Here is a 20,431-nt window from a genome sequence, read left to right on the forward strand (position 1 = left end):
TAGTTTCCACTCATTTCCCCTGCTTTCTGCTTCACTCCCGAGTCTGAAGAAATCCTGGGTCAATGTACTTGTATTAGGTTACCGTATAGTCTTCTCTTTTCAAGACTAAGGAGACTCAGGTCCTCCAGTCTGTCGCTGTGGGACACTCCCCTCAGACTAAAGAGACTCAGTTCCTTCTGCGTGTCCGTGTGCGACACTCCCTTCAGACTAAAAAGACTTAGTTCCTTCAGTCTGACAGTGTAGGACTCGCCCTTCAGACTAAAGAGACTCAGTCCCTTCAGTCTGTCAGTCTGAAGTCAACACATGAACAGTAATCTGGTGTCAAGAACAGGATGTCATGATAGGTATACCCCAAGCTCCTTGGGGTTCCCGCCCCAGGTACTGTGTAGAGGGAGCTCAAGCAGGCAGCAGATCAGTGGGAAGTGAGCCTCTGTACTGAGGGCTGCAGGTGTCAAGTGGGTGCAGATCAGAGGCACAGAAAACAGCTTTGCTCCACAACACAACCGAACCCACTTTCACAAGAAGGCACATCCATACAAACGCATTAGGAAAAAAACATAAGGAAACATTCCACCGCCCAGATTGGAACAGCCCTCATCATGTTCGTCGGGTGCGTTATGTCTCTTCCAGCAGGCAAGCTCAACGGGCAGGACCCACGAACGCAGACACAGCAGTACAGCATAAAACTTTATCTACCGTGTGAGGTAAAAGATCAAACCAAACAGAAGCCTAAACTCATCTTTGAGTCAATTAACTGGACATCTTCAGATGTTCACCAGCTTCTCAGAAACTAGGGGTCAGCCGGGAACTCATCTCTAAAACTCTTATGTCACCCAGACTCAGTTCCACACTTCTGTGGAAGCGTCACTCGGGTCTTCTCTCTCCTCTCAGAAGATTCAGCTTCCTGGTTTTAAAATGTCACATGACCAATTAATTGTCACCCAATTGGTCAGGGCATTCCCCTCCCAAAGCTTTCTGGGAAATGTAGGTCAAGCTGCCAGCCTCACACAGCATGTACATGTGAAATCTGTGGATTTAATGTCATTTTTTTAAAAGGCAAAGTCCCTGCGAGACATTGGAGAGCTTAAGGTGGTGATGATGTCGTTGCTGGGGCTGCTGCCGCGGTCTCCGGGGCTGGTGGCACCGTTGGTGTGGGGAAGGAGACCGTCTCTGGGCGCACTGGGTCCGGCGCCAGGGGGACGCGGGACCTTGAGGGAGAAGTCGACCACAGGACAGCCCTGGGTGATGCAGCCCAGAGAGATGACGTCGACGGTCGGGGAGAGAAATTGAGGGAGGGAGTCCGGGGTCACTCCTCCGCTGGCCTCGATCAGCAACAAGGGGAACTGCTGCTTCAGAGAGCGAGCCGCAGCGTGGAGAGCCTGAGAGAGACAGGGGCCATACTGAATCACTCCAGTACATTAACACTGCACTGAGAGAGAGGGGTTCATACAGACACACTGACTGACTTGACACTCCAGTACATTAACACTGCACTGAGAGAGAGGGGTTCATACAGACACACTGACTGGACACTCCAGTACATTAACACTGCACTGAGAGAGAGGGGTTAATACAGACACACTGACTGACTGGACACTCCAGTACATTAACACTGCACTGAGAGAGAGGGGTTCATACAGACACACTGACTGGACACTCCAGTACATTAACACTGCACTGAGAGAGAGGGGTTCATACAGACACACTGACTGACTGGACACTCCAGTACATTAACACTGCACTGAGAGAGAGGGGTTAATACAGACACACTGACTGACTGGACACTCCAGTACATTAACACTGCACTGAGAAAGAGGGGTTCATACAGACACACTGACTGGACACTCCAGTACATTAACACTGCACTGAGAGAGAGGGGTTCATACAGACACACTGACTGACTGGACACTCCAGTACATTAACACTGCACTGAGAGAGAGGGGTTCATACAGACACACTGACTGACTGGACACTCCAGTACATTAACACTGCACTGAGAGAGAGGGGTTCATACAGACACACTGACTGGACACTCCAGTACATTAACACTGCACATGAAGCAGACTCAATCACTAGCTGACAGGAAGCTGCAGTCCAACAGACCCAAGGCGAAGCTTCTGCTGTGCAGGAACTCGGAGTGAGAAGTATGTTTTGGCCGGTAGCTTTATTGAAGCAGTAGGAGACTCCCAACTCTAAAGACTCAATGTTTTTTCCTGTTCAGTTTGAGAAATCTGCCTGCACACTCCTGAGCTGTTCTTCAGCCTGGAGCGTGACAACACCCTGTGCCTCCCCGATGCCCCGGGAACAGGCCTGGAGCTCCGCCTGGTGTTCCAGGCCAAGGGTGAGAGAGAGACCCTGAAGCACTGGGTCAGTGGCCATGGACACGCAGAGGAGGGTGTGTGACTCCAAGCTTGCTCAGCCACATCCCCCCACCCATTTTCTAACAGCTTTATCCAGGCCAGTCCAGTCTATCCCAGAAAGGGAGCTGAAGCCTACCCCAGCAAGCAACGGGTTCAAGGCAGGGTACACCCTGGATGGGACGCCAGTCCATCACAGGGCAGACACAGACACACACCAGGGCCAGTCTGGTGTATTAACATGGGGAGAACATACGAACTCCACACAGACAGCACCCCAATAATGGTGCCCAGGGCCCCAGTGGTGGCAATGCTCACCACTGTGCAACAGTGCCACCCAAAATGAACCCACTTTAGCTAGAACAGAGATGGAACCAACAGCCCACAGCAGGAAATCCAAAACCCTTCTCGGGAAGCCCCGCGGGCAAGTAAGTGTGTTTGGGTCCACACTGGTTCCCTGTATGACTCGAGAGCTCCCCCAGAGCTGCAGGAGCTCCACAACCCCTGACCTCTGACCCCTGACCTGTGGCTTGAAGTTGTCCAGCATGACAATGTCTGCCCCAGCGAGCGCAGCCTCTCTGCCCTCCTCCTCGCTGCCGCACTCCACCTCGATCTTGCTGGAGAACCCGCACACTGCGCGCGCGTCTCTCACTGCCTGCGGGACAGGGACAGGGACAGGTCACCTCAGACATCGGCTCAGGGAGACCGAGGTCAATACCTTGGGGTCAGCTTGGCCCCCACACCCACGTCTCTTCTCTCCCATAGTGCCTTCTTCTTGTGCTTTCTTCAACCTCCTGTCACCCCACTGACCACCTTCTCACCTGAGTGACGCGCCCACAGGCCCACAGCTGAGCTTGAACCCGACCAGCCCCACGGTGTGTCTCTACCCACCTGAGTGACGCTCCCACAGGCCCACAGCTGAGCTTGAACCCCGACTGGCCCCCCAGTGTGTCTCTACCCACCTGAATGACGCTCCCACAGGCCCACAGCTGAGCTTCAACCCCAACCGGCCCCCCAGTGTGTCTCTACCCACCCGAGTGACGCTCTCACAGGCCCACAGCTGAGCTTCAACCCCGACCGGCCCCTTGGTGTCTCTACCCACCCGAGTGACGCTCCCACAGGCCCACAGCTGAGCTTCAACCCTGACCGTCCCCCCATTGTGTCTCTACCCACCCGAGTGACGCTTCCACAGGCCCACAGCTGAGCTTCAACCCCGACCGGCCCCTTGGTGTCTCTACCCACCCGAGTGACGCTCCCACAGGCCCACAGCTGAGCTTCAACCCTGACCGTCCCCCCATTGTGTCTCTACCCACCCGAGTGACGCTTCCACAGGCCCACAGCTGAGCTTCAACCCCGACCGGCCCCTTGGTGTCTCTACCCACCCGAGTGACGCTCCCACAGGCCCACAGCTGAGCTTCAACCCTGACCGTCCCCCCATTGTGTCTCTACCCACCCGAGTGACGCTTCCACAGGCCCACAGCTGAGCTTCAACCCCGACCGGCCCCTTGGTGTCTCTACCCACCCGAGTGACGCTTCCACAGGCCCACAGCTGAGCTTCAACCCCGACCGGCCCCTTGGTGTCTCTACCCACCCGAGTGACGCTTCCACAGGCCCACAGCTGAGCTTCAACCCCGACCGGCCCCTTGGTGTCTCTACCCACCTGAGTGACGCTCCCACAGGCCCACACGTGGTTGTCCTTCAGCATGACCATTCCACTCAGGTCGCTGCGGTGCGTGGCCACGCCGCCCACCAGCATGGCGTACTTCTCCACGATGCGGAAGCCCGGCGTGGTCTTGCGCGTGCCGGCCAGAGTGCCCTTCCAGCCCGCTGTACTGGTGATGTCCAGGAGGTGGCGGCAGCGGGTGGCGATGCCCGAGGCGCGCGCCAGGGCGTTGAGGGCGCTGCGCTCCCCCAGCAGCACGCACCTGGCTGGGCCTCGTACCCGCGCCACCTGGGTGACCTGCTCTGATCCTGGAGGCACAAACACGCTGCAGCTACAGCACAGGCGACGGCCGAAACAATCGGTTCATCTATCTGCACATCCATCCATTCTCTAACAACTCCATCTGGTACAGGGGCACAGGGGAGCTGGAGTCTATCACAGGACACACACAGACACACACTCTCACACACCCTGGACAGGACACCAGTCCATCACAGGACACACACACAGACACACACTCTCACACACCCTGGACAGGACACCAGTCCATCACAGGACACACACAGACACACACTCTCACACACCCTGGGCAGGACACCAGTCCATCACAGGACACACACAGACACACACTCTCACACACCCTGGACAGGACACCAGTCCATCACAGGACACACACAGACACACACTCTCACACACCCTGGACAGGACACCAGTCCACCACAGGACACACACAAACACACCCCCTGGACAGGACACCAGTCCATCACAGGACACACACAGACACACACTCTCACACACCCTGGACAGGACACCGGTCCATCACAGGACACACACAGACACCCACTCTCGCACACCCTGGACACCAGTCCATCACAGGACACACACAGACACACACTCTCACACACCCTGAACACCAGTCCATCACAGGACACACACAGACACACCAGCTCACACACCCTGGACAGGACACCGGTCCATCACAGGACACACAAAGACACAACACACCAGGGCCAATTAACCCACCAGCATGTCTTTGGTCTGTGGGAGGAAAGCAGAGCACCTGGGGAAACCCACATGAACTAAGGGGAGAACATGCAAACTCCACACAGATAGCACCCCAGGGACTGAACCCAGGGCCCAGAGCTGTGAGGCAGCAATGGGCCATCTTGCCACCCCTGACTGATTTATCCATGTAATACATCTTCCCGTCCTCCTAGGTGCAACCTGTGTATCTTCACGCCTGATGAAGGCTCCGCAGGAAAAACATGGCGGTTCTCCTTTCTGTTGGACACTGGGGCATCGGCACCTAATTAAACATCCCTCCCCCCTCCTCCTCCTCACCCAGGCTGGCCCCCTCCGGGAAGAGCCACTCCACCCTGCAGCCCAGCTCGGCGAAGACAGCGGCGAAGAACGGGGTCCCCGCCAGCACGCTGCCGGGGCTCTTGCACAGCAGCGTGGCCGTGACCTCCCTGCTCCCCACGCACGCCCCCGCCGGGTCGAACTGCGGCACGTCCTCCGCCAGCCAATCGCGAGCCAGCTGCGCCAGCCGGGGAGGCGGGAGGACCGCCGATAGGTCCAGGGCTGGTGATGTCATAGTGGAGGGGCGGGGCCGTGTGCTGCAAAAAAAGAAAAAGGCTCACATTGCAGGTCAGTGTTAGACAGAGGAGATTATCAGCCATACGTACATGTCTAATGGTAACAGTACAAGAGATAACCACACAATGTAGACAGTGCATTACAAAACAGGAAATAATAAACAGGCCAGCAGGGATGGAACCCAGAACACCATCACAGCCGAGTTCTCAGAAACGCAAGCCAATCAGGACATCTGTATCTGTGCTGTATAGAGAGCTGGGAGACCCCAGCAGTGTGTCTGTCCAGCAGGGCTGTCCCAGTGACCAGTCTGCACAAGGCCTGTATCACACGTGTATCTGTGCTGTATAGAGAGCTGGGAGACCCCAGCAGTGTCTGTCCAGCGGGGCTGTCCCAGTGACCAGTCTGCACAAGGCCTGTATCACACGTGTATCTGTGCTGTATCGAGAGCTGGGAGACCCCAGCAGTGTGTCTGTCCAGCAGGGCTGTCCCAGTGACCAGTCTGCACAAGGCCTGTATCACACGTGTATCTGTGCTGTATAGAGAGCTGGGAGACCCCAGCAGTGTCTGTCCAGCGGGGCTGTCCCAGTGACCAGTCTGCACAAGGCCTGTATCACACGTGTATCTGTGCTGTATAGAGAGCTGGGAGACCCCAGCAGTGTGTCTGTCCAGCAGGGCTGTCCCAGTGACCAGTCTGCACAAGGCCTGTATCACACGTGTATCTGTGCTGTATAGAGAGCTGGGAGACCCCAGCAGTGTGTCTGTCCAGCAGGGCTGTCCCAGTGACCAGTCTGCACAAGGCCTGTATCACACGTGTATCTGTGCTGTATAGAGAGCTGGGAGACCCCAGCAGTGTGTCTGTCCTGCAAGGCTGTCCCAGTGCTGTGCGGCTGCGTGTATACAGCTCAATAAGTGATGAATCTGCACAAGGCCGTGCCGTGCTCAAGAATGTACCACACAACAAGCACGAGTGGGCTCGCTAGCAGAGCTCGCACACTTCCAGATGCCAGAGAACCAGCCTGGCAGAGCCCAGCGGTCACCAGCACCTCTAGGCCGTCACGGTATTTTCCCCCAGTCTATTGTGCAAGACGTGTCCAGAAATCACACTTCCTTACAGCACGGGGAACAGAAAGATCACGGCAGCCTCTGCTCTGGGTGGTAGAGTAGAATGTTGCTCATATTCATCCAATGACAGAATTCCTGCTCGCGGAGAGATCCTTGTGAAAACTCACCTTTAACTGTCGGGGGCCGACTGATCTGTATCGTCAGGGAGTCGCCTCCTGTCCAAGCAGACTCAGACTGAGGCCATATGGAAGTGAAATAATAAGTAATAATATTTCAGGAAGCGGAATTCATTGTGGCTGGGGCTGTACCTCACCCCCGTGATGTCAGATGAACTACAAGTGTACGCCTGTATTTCTCCCGTACGGTTATCGGTATGGTAGATGGGCTGTCCCAGTTCAAACCAACCAGGTCCTAGGACAATTCCCACCTCCATTCCTCTCTGCTCACATTCTGCGCAGGGAAGGTTCCAGGTCAGGCGTGACTCCAGGCTAGTCAGCCAGGCTGAGGGCCTTCTGACTTGAAATGTGTCTCCGGAGCAGTTCGGAGGACCTGAGTTTATCCATCTATCCATTTTCGAACTGCTTCATCTGGTACATGGTTGTGAGGGAGCTGGACCCTATCCCAGCAAGCGATGGGTGCAAGGCAGGGTACACCCTGGATGGGACGCCACTCCATCACAGGGCAGACAGACACAAACAGGCTCGCACGCACTCACACCACGGCCAGTTTTCCCAGTAGCCAGTTCTCCTCCTAGCTCGTCTTCAGAGCAGCGTGAAGCTGGGAACATTTAGCAACAGAATGAACTAGAAGTGTTTGTTTCGCAAACAGCCGAATTTCAAAGTCGAGTCCTCCAGCCGCAACAGTATCATGAGAAGAGTAAAGTAACATTAAGCAAGGCAGCTGGCTGCCAAGTCATTTCATTCAGGTTACTTGTAATTCCTGGAAAACTCTGCCAACTCTGTATAAAGCCTTTATTTCCTATTGCAGGTCACCTCCATCGGTCCCTACGGTTGACAAATCTAAGCTTGGCAGTTTGAATTAATTCTGCAACATGTTTCTTTGATTTATACTCTTGTACATTGTCAATCCTTGAAAACTGGTTTTCTTGTAAACTATTTTTTTTCTATTCAATGCAAAGTGATCTGAGCTGTAAGCTTTTAAAGAAGCTGTAGAAAATATTTTTACTGCAATTAAAAACGTTTCTTGTACTTTGATACAATCACCGACAGACACTGACAAACACAAACTTCCTGTGAGAAGTTCATTCTCCTTATTTTGGAGAGGGAGGGGTCTTTGATATCCTGATCTCAATCATCACATCCCAGTCGTCATCACGGAAGAATTCTGCTTAATTCAATTCATTGTAATCTAATGAGATTCTGAGCCACAGCTCACATGCCCTCCATTACCAATTGACAATCAGCTAGGAAACCACCGAGCCAATCAGTGATGAGTCTCACCTGCTGCTCTGACAAACTAGGGAGTGGATAAGCCTTTAAAAATGGAGGTTGGAGTGAGAGACCAAAATAGGGATCAGGAAGCTGGTGCATTTCTCTTTGGGTTTCATAGTCTTTTCTGTCTCTGGTCAAGTTGTCTTTGTATAAACAGGATTCTGTTGAGTTACACCTTGATCTATGGAAATGAGACCTCACTGGCTGGGCTGGTGCTACAGATTGTGATTCTGTGCAGTGCTCCACAAATATGGTGAGTCTGTTTCTTTACTTTGCAGTTTCTTTGTTTGGAGTTGTTTCTGTGTGCGTGTTATCTCTGGGTTATTCACATTCTGCAATATGGTCACTTGTTAATGTGAAGTTTGGCAATTGAAAGCAAGTTAACCTTGGTTAAAATTCCTTCTTTCCATGCCAAGATCTCTGTAAGCACCGTTAAAGCTGTTCGGTAACTCGCAAGGGTGTAATCTCTGTGCCTCTGTCAAAGATGCTATTCAACTAGGGCTTGCCAAAAGTAGTGGATGCTATTCTCAAGACTACAAAACTGAGAGGTCCTTGTCCCCTACAAAACTTAGATTCCATCCAATTTAAAATAACTGACCCTTTTGATCACTAAATGCTACAAAAACTATTTTATAAGGTTTGTGTCATTAAATTGCTGTTGATGGAGTACTTTCATGGTGCTGGATGTCATTACTGAGTTCTTGTTTGCCAAGAGGCCTAGTCGCCACAACCAGTCGGTCTTTCCTGATGGTATGGCAGGCAAGAAAGTAAATACCCAGACTCCCTCTGACTCGGAATGGCTGTTCAAATGTTTTATACATGAATGACCACTCCTGTTTTTTTTTTTTTTTTTTTACACTGTGTGCTTACTGCAGGGGAATCTTGCCTATGAAGCCCTGGTGATGGGCATTACTGCATGCCAGAAGGCTGCCCTCTGAGGGCAAGTGCAGCTGTTCTCCAGCAGGAAGTCCTGGGAGTTCACATTCCTCAAACCACGGATGCTGACTGCCTTCGGAAGAGCCGCACAATCGGGAAAGGGCTGTCAGGCATGTTCAAAGCCACTATGTGGCTATGGGTGAGCCACAAAAATAGCTGTTCTTTAAAAAAAGAACTTCTGTTTCAACAGCTGAACACCTGCATTGATTTTCAATGCTTACTTTAGTGACCTATTTCAAGGGAAGGTTTTTTTTTTATTAAATTAAAATGGGAATGTTTTTTTTTTTTCTGCAAATGTTAATGAGTTGAACCGATATTGTGCTCTGGTGTTTCAAGTCCCATGGTTTTAGCAGTAGATGTTCCAAGAAACCCTATCTGAAAAGCATGGCTACTGTGGTCATGAGTTGTGTAACATGACTAATCACTCTTGAAACCCAGAAACATCTGACCATTTCAGGTTCTTTACAGAAGGCAGGTAGACCATTCAGAAAACCTAAAAGACAGGATTGAGAAGCAATGACGAACCCTAAATGTTTTATATAATCTTTCAGTAAAGGCAGACATGTCTTTAGCTGCTTTCAATTAAATGGGTATTGGCTCATCTGCTCTTCAAAAAAACCTAAATTTGAACACTTACTGGGTACTGAGAGAGTAACTGCACTTGGTTTTGAAACCTACAGCAGGAGTGGAGATAAAACCAGGAAATGCAAAAAGATTTGTACAAATTATACAAGCTGCACCTTTAAAATGGGCATGTTTCACCAAATTAGGTATTAGATTGTGACATGTACCACCCCCAGCAGAGAGGAACAGGGGTGGGAATTGTCCCGGATCTGGTTGGTTTGAACTGGGACAGCCCATCTACCATAGTGATAACTGTACGGGAGAAATACAGGCAGACACTTGTAGTCCATCTGACATCAGGGGGGTGAGGTACAGCCCCAGCCACAATAAATTCTGCTTCCTGAAATATTATTTCCTTGCAGATAAAAGAGGTTTTTCCTCCCCCTCTGTGCTGTGCAGCATATTTTTATGTATCCAAAGCATAATCCAGATATTTAAAGCAGCAGAATACCTCTTGAGTATTTCAATAAACAACAGTGGGAAAAGATACAAAAGTTTAGGGTTGCGGGGGAGCTGGATTCTATCCCAGCAAACAATGGGTGCAAGGCAAGATATCCCCTGGATGGGACGCCAGTCCATCACTAGACACGCACAGGCACACACTCACCCCAGGGTCAGTTTTCCCAGAAGCCAATTAACCTACCAGTATATAGTTGGAGTGAGGGTGGTGGGTTTATAAGAGATTCTCTGGATTTTATCTGGAAGAATAAAACTTGATCCGTTTAGTAAGGCTGGGCCTGGTTGAAGGTCCACTTCAGAGCACAAGCTGTATATAATTCCCTATGAAAATGACTTTCCACATGCTTTATTCACACCACTAGGTGATGGTAGAGGGGATCCCCATTACCTGTAAAGCGCTTTGAGTGGAGTGTCCAGAAAAGCGCTATAGAAGTGTAAGGAATTCGTTAATTATTACTATCATTATTATTCAGGTGAGCCCTAGGGTTTAAGCCTGAGGCTATTAAGATGTAGAGCTCCCTCGTGTGGTTAACGCCTGCAAATCCAACAGTGCGGAGATGTGATTTGTCTCTGGGTTAATATTAACCAATGCGTGGTAAAGTCCACAGTACACAGGGCAGATCAATTTTGCTTTTCTACTCGTTAGTCTCGACAACATGCTATAAAAAAAAATATAACGAAGTATAACAGTATTCGCTGAACAATATTGCACATCGACGCGGCGCTTTCACACAGGCAAATGCGTTTACTATACAAATGTGCTAGGCGTACAAGTGGTAATAACTGACGACGTATTCATCTATTCACCCGCACGGAGAGAAACGGGGCCATAATGATGCCATTTGGAGTCAGACTGGTATTTTTAATACGTGGATGTAAAAAAACCAACGCAATCTTTAAGTATCCTCGAGTTTTTTTTAACAATGCCACGCACCACAGTACCACGGGGAAAACTAACCCCACTATCTTTAAGCATATTGGGTATTTAAGTAATACTGTAATAAACCACCGTTAACTACGCGATGTTAATTAAGTTTTTTTTACTACATCAGTGAACTGCCATACCTTTATCATAGGTAACTTGCTATTAACCACAAGACACTTTTGCTCTTTGAAAATGCCTTCCCCTGCACTCAAGGACCGCCCGCTCCTGAAATTCAGTGTCGGACAGCAGCCAGTTCAATATCTCGTAGCTAATTTTGCATGATGGGTAGGTATCAAAGATTCATACCTGTATCGGTTAATTGTGGCTGAGATTCTGGCGCCGAAATGGAGATTTAAGTGTCTGGTTTACAATCGGTCTTGTCCGACTCTTCACCTAACAGCTGAAAAGTTGTGCAAACTTTCTTGTTAAATACCCGTTCGGGCCGACCGAAAGCAGCACAGAGTTCCAGTGCGAAACAGGTGGGAGGTAAAATGTCTTGCCATGGGAAGAGGCAGGGGCTCTTCTGCGCTGAGTGATGTAGTTTAATCGATCAGTTCCCTCGCTAGGCCACACTTTGCAGAACACCGACCCAGACGATTTGCTTTCACACAGCTCAAAACATCGACTCGTTTTCCGGGTGGTCAGCAAAATACAGGGCTGAGTCTGTGTATTGAGAAAAATGAAAAACAAGTCAAATTATTGATTTTGACACATGAATCGGCTCCTGTTTAAGCAGATCACAAAGGATGTTGCCTTCAGATAATTTTCCACCTGTAGAGTTTTAAAAAATATCCACATTACATACACAAAAATAGTTTTCTATACAAATGTATCTATAAAATACATGTTTTAAGCAGTGTCCCCGTCACTATAGTAGGGTATTAGGACTTACAGTACATGGACCGCAGGGTGAGCACCCACTGCTGGCCCTACTAACACCTCTTCCAGCAGCAACCTTAGTTCTTCCCAGGAGGTCTCCCATCCAGGTACTGACCAGGCTCACACCTGCTTAGCTTCAGTTGGTTGCCAGTTGTGAGTTGCAGAGTGAGATGGCTACTGGTTAGTGCTATAGCTGCTGGCTATCTCTTGTGAAGTTGCCCAGAAACAGGTTATCTACTGTAATCAACTACAGATGAGCTTAACATGCTGTTCTGCATTTGTACCAAACGCAAATACCATTGCTCCTTGCGTTTTGTACCTCTTCCAGTCTGTGGAATTTGCCAGCGTCATTCTCTCCTTTCACCTTGAAAAACAGAACTGTTTCTCCAGAGTCTGTCTGCTGTGAGGGTCTTCAATCAGCCTCCACAACATAGCCCGGCACCATGTTCCCCACTCCCACCACTCTGTGTGTAAAGTAGACCCTCCTGTCGTGAGTGGAGGATCTCATCCAGCTGTTGCATGTGAGAGGGCAGGGTATCGGCTTCAACAGTATAGCTGGCAGCCTGTTCCATACTCCCATCACCCTTTGTGTAAAGAGTATGCCCCCTGTTCTCAATTTGAAATGGACTTCCTTGGATTTTCTCTTAGAAATGATGTCCGCTGGGGTTAACAAGTATATATCTCGAGGAAATCTCCTGGTACCCCATAGTCTAGGGGTTCCCAAAATACCATGGTTCTGAAATTTTGTGAACAACCGAGAAGGACTTCAGAAGGTTCCGCAGAATGTCTGAAAGAAGTAAAGAGCACCCAGAGGTGCTGTAGGCTTCACGACAAGGTTACACTGTACGTTCTGCACAGCAATAACACATTCGTTTTGTACAAATACAAGAAGAAAACTACTTCAGTTCCAGGGGTGTAAGAGCATACTTGGGCCACAACAGCAGTCCTGAGCCTCACAATTAGATAATCTTCTCTCGCTGAACCTGTTTGCTTTTTAAACCCAAAAGGTTTATTTTCCACCAGTGGAAGGGCAGGTATACAACCCAAGTATCTCCTCTCCGACAAAAAACATCACAGCCTTACGTCAGAATTCACAGCAGGTCCAATGTGAGCACTCGTGATAATAACCTCACGCTGGAGTGACAACGCACACAGGAACAGACCGAGAACAGACAGCTGAGCTCCGAAGAGGAGTCACGCTGACATTACAGAAGGAGCGCTTTGCAGAGCGGGAACCGGGCACGAAATAATCCTCACCCTTCATACCGAGCTGCCCCCAACACAACCCGAACCAGACAGCAAAGAGACTAACTCCTCTTGGATCCCTGCGCTACACACACATGACAGGACAGGCACGGCACGGCACACACTCATACCAGGGCCGGTTATCTCAGAAGTCAATTAATATGTCTGTAGATTTTATTTTGCTTTTATTTTTTGTTTTGTTTCATGTGAATTTCATTATTTTTAATTGCTTTGGCAACACTGATTGTACCCATCGGTCATGCTAATAAAGCACCTTGAATTGAATTGATAACCCACCAGCATGTCTTTGGACTGTGAGAGGAAACGGGGCACCAGCGCGACCAGGAAGCAATGCTCGCCACTGCACCACCATGCCAAACCCTGATTATCTCTGCTCAAAAAGCGATTCTTCCTTGTACGTCAATGATGAATTCAACCTAGAGCTCTAAGCGTAAAAAGGTCTAAAGAATTTGAAACCTATAAGCCAAAGCACGCAAGTGACTTCACGGACCCCTATTATCACTTACAGTGCCGAACTTATTCGTAATATAATAAACCCTTCTGTTTACACCCTGTGATTATTGGTTCCCTAAAATCGTTTTTTACTTTAACTGTCCACTTACTTTCCTTACCTTTATTCTTCCTATTTACCCTTCATTTTGCACTTTACTATTACTCTGTTGATGTTTTCATGAAATCACTAGTGACATTGCTTGTGAAGTTAAAATCAAGTTAAGATCAATGTAAACTCGTCTTTGGATATAACTACAACAAGCTCCATACAATGTATCTATAAACTGTACTAATTCATTAATTGCTTATTTCCATTGACACATTAAAAGTGTTAATAAAAGAAAGTGCAGACTATTTTGATTTGTACGTGACGTGACGTGCTATTCTCGTACTAAATATTTCAGAGCCAATAGGAGCCGGAGAAGAGCCTACAGAATGATGTCACAACACCCCCGCCCACCCTCCCCAGTACTGCATTCCGATTGGTTATCTTAACGGAGTCGTGTTCACTCATTGGCTGCGTGTACCGCCCCTTCCTGCTGAGCAACCGGAAGAGAAGCCGAATGGCAGTGGCGGGAGTTTGACGCGTGCAGCAGGACTCGCAGGGGAATACGTAATCGCATTGAGTTAGTCACGAGTAAAGAACAGCAAATCTTAGGACTGCAAAGAATTGCCGCGGTCAACAGGGGTAAGTATAAAACCTCTCGAGGTGTCTGATACAGCTATGTTTCGCAGTTTTTTGCTGAAACAGGAGACGAATCGTGTATTGTGTACTGCGTGAGGCCCTTGGTGCGGTTATTGTTTTAATAATTTCATTGTAAGTACTTTAGATAGACGAAGAAGAGTTTTAGAACTTGTCATTTTGCAGTAAAACTGTGATAACAAACAAGAGCAGGCTATATGGTTAAATAGGAATTTTGCGACAAGAGTCCTACAGAACAGTAAGGCATTGCATTTATATACCGCTTTTAATATCAACTAATTCTCTATTGCTTTGTAAATAAGAAAGGACCCACCTCATCCACCAATGAAGTGCAGCCTCCCCACGTGGGTGCCGAATTGTATTACTGTGCAGATCCTAGTGCCGTAGAACAGTCCCGTTACAATAGGAGCTACAGTCCAGTACAGGAGAACAGTCTGTTACAATAGGAGCTACAGTCCAGTACAGGAGAACAGTCTGTTACAATAGGAGCTATAGTTCCAGTGCCGTAGAACAGTCCCGTTACAATAGGAGCTACAGTCCAGTACAGTAGAACAGCCCTGTTACAATAGGAGCTACAGTCCAGTACAGTAGAACAGTCTGTTACAATAGGAGCTACAGTCCAGTACAGGAGAACAGACCCATTACAATAGGAGCTACAGTCCAGTACAGTAGAACAGACCCATTACAATAGGAGCTATAGTCCCAGTACAGTAGAACAGTCCAGTACAGGAGAACAGTCTGTTACAATAGGAGCTACAGTCCAGTACAGGAGAACAGACCCATTACAATAGGAGCTACAGTCCAGTACAGGAGAACAGTCTGTTACAATAGGAGCTACAGTCCAGTACAGTAGAACAGTCTGTTACAATAGGAGCTACAGTCCAGTACAGGAGAACAGTCCTGTTACAATAGGAGCTACAGTCCAGTACAGATGAACAGTCCTGTTACAATAGGAGCTACAGTCCAGTACAGGAGAACAGTCCTGTTACAATAGGAGCTATAGTCCCAGTACAGTAGAACAGTCTGTTACAATAGGAGCTACAGTCCAGTACAGTAGAACAGTCTGTTACAATAGGAGCTACAGTCCAGTACAGGAGAACAGACCCATTACAATAGGAGCTACAGTCCAGTACAGTAGAACAGACCCATTACAATAGGTGCTATAGTCCCAGTACAGTAGAACAGTCCAGTACAGGAGAACAGTCTGTTACAATAGGGGCAACAGTCCAGTACAGGAGAACAGTCTGTTACAATAGGAGCTACAGTCCAGTACAGGAGAACAGTCTGTTACAATAGGGGCAACAGTCCAGTACAGGAGAACAGTCCTGTTACAATAGGAGCTACAGTCCAGTACAGGAGAACAGTCCTGTTACAATAGGGGCTACAGTCCAGTACAGTAGAACAGTCCTGTTATAGGTGGGGGTTATGGTAAGAGTGCAGTGGTAGGAGTGTGGTAGTTTGTTCAGGGCGGAGTCAGTCCTGACAGTCCGGTGTGGTTGCAGGTTGCCGGTGATCGTGGACAGCATGGCTGAGAGCTCAGTGAAGGCCCAGGAGGTGTCAGAAGCCCCAGCTGCCCAGCAGAACGGGCTGCCAGCCCCCGAGAGGTTCTCCTTCAGCCCCACTCCCACCCTGGAGGACATGTGAGGCTCCCTTCCGTCTTGCTTTTACCTGCGGCAACTTTCTCACCCGACGGGCGATACAGCGTTAATATTATCACATCTGGGTGGCGCAGCGGTGAGCATTGCTGCCTCTCAGCTCTGGTGCCCTGGGTTTGATTCCTGTGGTGCTGTCTGTGTGGAGTCTGCATGTTCTCCCCTGTTCATGTGGGTTTCTTCCAGGTGCTCCGGTTTCCTTCCACAATCCAAAGACATGCATGGTGGTTAATTGGCTTCTTGGGGGGGGGGGTATTCTGTGCAGGTTGTCCCCTGCCTTCTGTCCACCTCGCATCCCTGTCCTGGATGAAGCTGTTGGAAGATGGGTGGATGGATGATCATACCACCAAGCACAAAATGACTGAGACGCAGACATGCAGGTCTTGGGAGCGTTGTGCTCATGTTGATTTGTTAGGGCAGGGGTCACAGAATCCTTCAGGCCACGTGCCCAGTGTATGCCAGAAGTCGTGTGTTCGATCACACCTGATGGCTGAAGCACCTGACTGGCAAGCCTGTTCCAGACACCCACAACTCTTTATGTAAAGACGTGTTCCCTGTCATCCTGGCAATATGCTGCCCCCTTCCCAGCCCTGGGTCATTTTCTCCATCACTCTCGCCGTTTCCTGTTAATTCTGGCAGTGTTTAGTTTTTTTTATTGTATTCTTTATGCTCCTGGAATCTAGGTCTAAGCTTTCAAGTTGTATTTTTTACATGGTGAGATCTTGTGAAATCGTGCTCCATTTACTATAGATGCTACTTGAGATATTTAGGCGATCAGACTTGATCAATCGAGCTGAGAGCTGACGCTAAGGTGATCAGACTTGATCAATCGAGCTGAGAGCTCATCCTAATGTGATCAGACTTGATCTATCGAGCTGACAGCTGATGCTCCACTTGATCAGTGACGTGTCTTTTCCTTGTCTGCTGCTGGGCTTTTACTTTCCAAAAGCTTCACTCTTCTGACCTGCTGCTGGCTCACGTCTTGATCTTTAGTGGCACTGACACTGCTCTGGCTCTGTTGTCCTCACAGCCGGAGGCTCCAGGCCGAGTTCACGGACGAGCGGAACTGGGACCAGTACCACCAGCCTCGGAACCTGCTGCTGGCCATGGTGGGGGAAGTTGGCGAGGTCTCGGAGTTGTTGTAAGTATCCGTCTGGAGCACAAACGCTCCCAGGGTGCCTTGGTGTGAATTCTGGCCACCGCCTCATGTTCTTGACTGTGCCAGGACCTGGCCAAGCGCTGTGTGCCCTTGAACCCCTGACCACGACCACATGAGGGCAGTTTGAAAATGGTAAAGAAGGCTGATGAACTTGCAGTTTTCACTGAATTGAAGAGGAGCCATTACCTTGAATAACTGCATGCAGGTGTTTCAGGGCTTCTTTAAGAACACAGAGCCATCACATCTCTGTTGCACTTGATTGCTTCAGAGTTTCATAGGAATCTCCATATGTCAATGATAAGGAATTTATAGAAATCTTTCATATATAAGCTCGGTACTTTGTTTTTTTTGGGCATACAAAATGCTATAATGTCCATTTTAATTAAAGTTTGTTTGAGATTTTCTTCCCTGTCTGACTGAGGGCCTGCAGAGCTAACTAAAGGTTGATTAAAATTAGAATGGCTTCAAATTAATCAGGAGAGTTTAGGTCTCCCGTCCTCGGAAAATATGTCACTGGCACGCGTAAATATACAGAGTGTGTATTGTTTTTTTAAGAGCGTTTCCTATGAACCCAATTCCTTAGATTAGTAAGTTGATTTCGAGAATAAATGCGAAACGTCCTCAGAGCTGTTCTCCCCCAGGTTCTGTGCTCCTCTTAGACATTATGTGGGCAGAACTGCGTTTCTTGAATCATTCCCTCTTCCCAAGTCAGCCATGTATTGAGCACAGGTGGGATGGACTCTGTCAATGAACAGTGCGCTCAATACATTGCATGTGGTGGACCAATGCAACACACAGGAAGCATCACTGGAGAGTGCAGCTCCACAGGGGTGAATCGCAGAAGGGAGAGGTGCAGTCTGTCGTGGGGAAGCGATACTTGTTGTGTCGTTAACAGCCGGCAGAGAGCACAGCTCTGATCTGCATCTCCAGAGAGCTATGATACCCGTCGTGGAGGGTGGAGGGCCGCTGTGTTGTAATGCCACGGGGGGGCGTCGCAGCACGCGTCCTGCGCATTAACCTGCCTTCCGTCCTGTCCCCTGCTCAGCCAGTGGAAAGGAGAGGTGGCGGAGGGCCTGCCCAGCTGGACGGAGCGGGAGCGAGAGCAGCTGGCCCACGAGCTCAGCGACGTGCTCATCTACCTGGTGGAGCTGGCTGAGAAGTGCCACGTGGACCTCCCGAAGGCCGTGCTGGCCAAGATGGCCATCAACCGGTCCAAGTACCCGGCCAGCAAAGTCCACGGGCTGGCCAAGAAGTACACAGAGTACCAGGACTGAGGGGGCCCGGTGTTGTAGACAGGGCTGGGGGGGGAGCGTCTGGTGTTCAGGACCTGGCTGGGGGAGGGATTTGGATGACGTGAGTCCTGGAGCTTGGTGCTCCAGACCTGTATCCTGTAGACATGTAGACCTGTGTGTTGGGCTCTGTGGGGCCTGGCATACTAGACTGGGGGGGGTGTTGGACACCATGGGGCCTGGTGTTGTATACTGGGGGGGGAGGGGATGATGCCATGGGGCCTGGAGTTGTATACTGGGGGGGGGAGGGGATGATGCCATGGGGCCTGGAGTTGTATTCTGGGGGGGGAGGGGATGATGCCATGGGGCCTGGTGTTGTATACTGGGGGGGGAGGGGATGATGCCATGGGGCCTGGTGTTGTATACTGGGGGGGGAGGGGATGATGCCATGGGGCCTGGTGTTGTATACTGGGGGGGAGGGGATGATGCCATGGGGCCTGGAGTTGTATACTGGGTAAAGGGGGGGGAGGGGATGATGTCATGGGGCCTGGTGTTGTATACTGGGTAAGGGGGGTCGGTAGATACCATGCGGCCTGGCCTTCTAGACTTGTGGGGGAAGGGTGTTGTATACTGGATAAGGGGAGGGTGTTGGACACCATGATAAAGTTCAGATTTTATCCTAGTCTGGGATTGGGGTGCATGGGGTTACCAGAGCATTCCAAGGCAGGACCTGTCTTGGCTCTTTACTGTGAAGTGTTGGGAGAGCAGCCTGTTGTGGGTTGTGAAAAGGGGCTTGCAGCCTGTGAAGGCTGAATAGAACTGAATTTCAGGCACACGGCAGCAGTTTATTTTAGCAGTTTAAAATGTGCAAGCAAACCAAGTTAACCGAAAACCACATCATAGTTTAATTTCCATTTTTAAAGGTGGAAGTTGACTTGTGCCTGCCCTGTCATTTCACTTCTTTCAGTGTTAGTGACACAGTTCCTCAGAGTGCACACGTTTACTCCACTGATAACGTTACCAGGTGCCCTGTAGTGCTCTGCTTGTCAAGTGCACCCCCAGTAGCCTCAGTCCCTCCAGGCTTTATTTTTGCGATTTTCAGCGATTTTTATTTTCAGCACTGGAAGAGGGAAACTCTATGACTGTATGGTGGCATCTATGTTGGTCTGCGTTTCGAGTGTCTAGTTTTAATTTGAGTTGTTTTAGTCAAAGCTTTCTGGTGCCAGGAAAGTGTGAATGCTGTTTACTTTCACACACCGTTAGAGAATTGTCCAGCCAGATCAGCTGGGCTTACTGGCCGCCTCATTTTAAAACCGCGCTGTGTGGACCTCTGTGTTAGTCGACTTTGTGGAAGATGAAAGGCTTAACTATCCTAAGGTGACAGAAAAGGGCCTGAGAGTAACTCTCCCGCTGGGTAGGCAGGCGAGTCAGAAGCCTAAGTCTGCATAGGCAGAATACGTGGAGCTGTGGTTGGGACACTGGGTTCGTTACTGGGAGGTTGCAGGTTCAAATCCCAGAGGGGACACAGCTCTTGTACCTTGAGAGCAAGGAACAAAATGCCCATGTGTGTAAAGTGGAAGGTTAGGGATGTGGCCTCGGACACAAATAAGTTTACAATGGTTAATTCAATGTTGGCTCCTAGGGTGATAGTTAATTACGTTCATCTTTGTACAGATCACCAATGTTTGGTGTTTCTATGCAATTACACAGTAATTTCTTAAACAGCTGTATTTCCTGTACTATTTGTTATACAATGCAGCCTGGTTCATCTCAGCTCAATTGGGTGTATTTTTGTGAAGCCCCAAGACGCTCCGAAACACAGGAGGTCATAATTCAGTGCCAGTTCTCTCATCTTGTTAACTAAGACCTCTTCTCATGTACAGGAGAAACTGGAAAATAAAGACCATCTTTTAACAGGGGGATGTTGTTTCTGTGAGTGACTGTTGGCAAAAATATTCCAGGGTGTTTAATGACAGCA

At 49.4% G+C, this 20,431-nt stretch overlaps 2 protein-coding genes across 3 annotated transcripts; one reads left to right on the forward strand and one right to left on the reverse strand.

Moving 5' to 3' along the window:
* Positions 1-580: 580 nt before the first annotated feature.
* On the reverse strand, positions 581-11,535 carry LOC148834175 (nicotinate-nucleotide pyrophosphorylase [carboxylating]-like). 2 transcript variants are annotated; one of them, XM_088916954.1, is made up of 6 exons: positions 11,380-11,535; positions 6,846-6,912; positions 5,362-5,636; positions 4,018-4,328; positions 2,881-3,012; positions 581-1,379 (listed from the first exon to the last, which is right to left on the reverse strand). In XM_088916954.1, the coding sequence occupies exons 3-6, from the start codon at positions 5,612-5,614 to the stop codon at positions 1,050-1,052; spliced, it is 1,026 nt and encodes a 341-aa protein (XP_088773080.1). In that variant the 5' UTR covers positions 5,615-5,636; positions 6,846-6,912; positions 11,380-11,535; the 3' UTR covers positions 581-1,049. The 2 variants fall into 2 exon arrangements, with proteins under 2 accessions (XP_088773080.1, XP_088773079.1); XM_088916953.1 differs by lacking the exon at positions 6,846-6,912.
* Positions 11,536-14,283: 2,748 nt separating this feature from the next.
* dctpp1 (dCTP pyrophosphatase 1) lies at positions 14,284-18,700 on the forward strand. Its single transcript, XM_088916975.1, has 4 exons — positions 14,284-14,398; positions 15,916-16,053; positions 17,096-17,206; positions 18,270-18,700. The coding sequence occupies exons 2-4, from the start codon at positions 15,938-15,940 to the stop codon at positions 18,496-18,498; spliced, it is 456 nt and encodes a 151-aa protein (XP_088773101.1). The 5' UTR covers positions 14,284-14,398; positions 15,916-15,937; the 3' UTR covers positions 18,499-18,700.
* Positions 18,701-20,431: the final 1,731 nt, after the last annotated feature.

Source organism: Atractosteus spatula, chromosome 5 (assembly GCF_055471065.1).
Source record: "Atractosteus spatula isolate fAtrSpa1 chromosome 5, fAtrSpa1.hap1, whole genome shotgun sequence".
NCBI lineage: Eukaryota > Metazoa > Chordata > Actinopteri > Semionotiformes > Lepisosteidae > Atractosteus > Atractosteus spatula.

Excerpts from the sequence above, each read along its gene's own strand:
- LOC148834175 (XM_088916953.1), bottom strand. The coding sequence starts at position 5,614 with ATGACATCACCAGCCCTGGACCTATCGGCGGTCCTCCCGCCTCCCCGG. Across the intron at positions 3,013-4,017 it reads CCTGTGGGAGCGTCACTCAG|GCAGTGAGAGACGCGCGCGC; the intron begins GTGGGTAGAGAC and ends CCTGTCCCGCAG. Across the intron at positions 1,380-2,880 it reads TGGACAACTTCAAGCCACAG|GCTCTCCACGCTGCGGCTCG; the intron begins GTCAGGGGTCAG and ends TGTCTCTCTCAG.
- dctpp1 (XM_088916975.1), top strand. The coding sequence starts at position 15,938 with ATGGCTGAGAGCTCAGTGAAGGCCCAGGAGGTGTCAGAAGCCCCAGCT. Across the intron at positions 16,054-17,095 it reads ACTCCCACCCTGGAGGACAT|CCGGAGGCTCCAGGCCGAGT; the intron begins GTGAGGCTCCCT and ends TTGTCCTCACAG. Across the intron at positions 17,207-18,269 it reads GGCGAGGTCTCGGAGTTGTT|CCAGTGGAAAGGAGAGGTGG; the intron begins GTAAGTATCCGT and ends TCCCCTGCTCAG.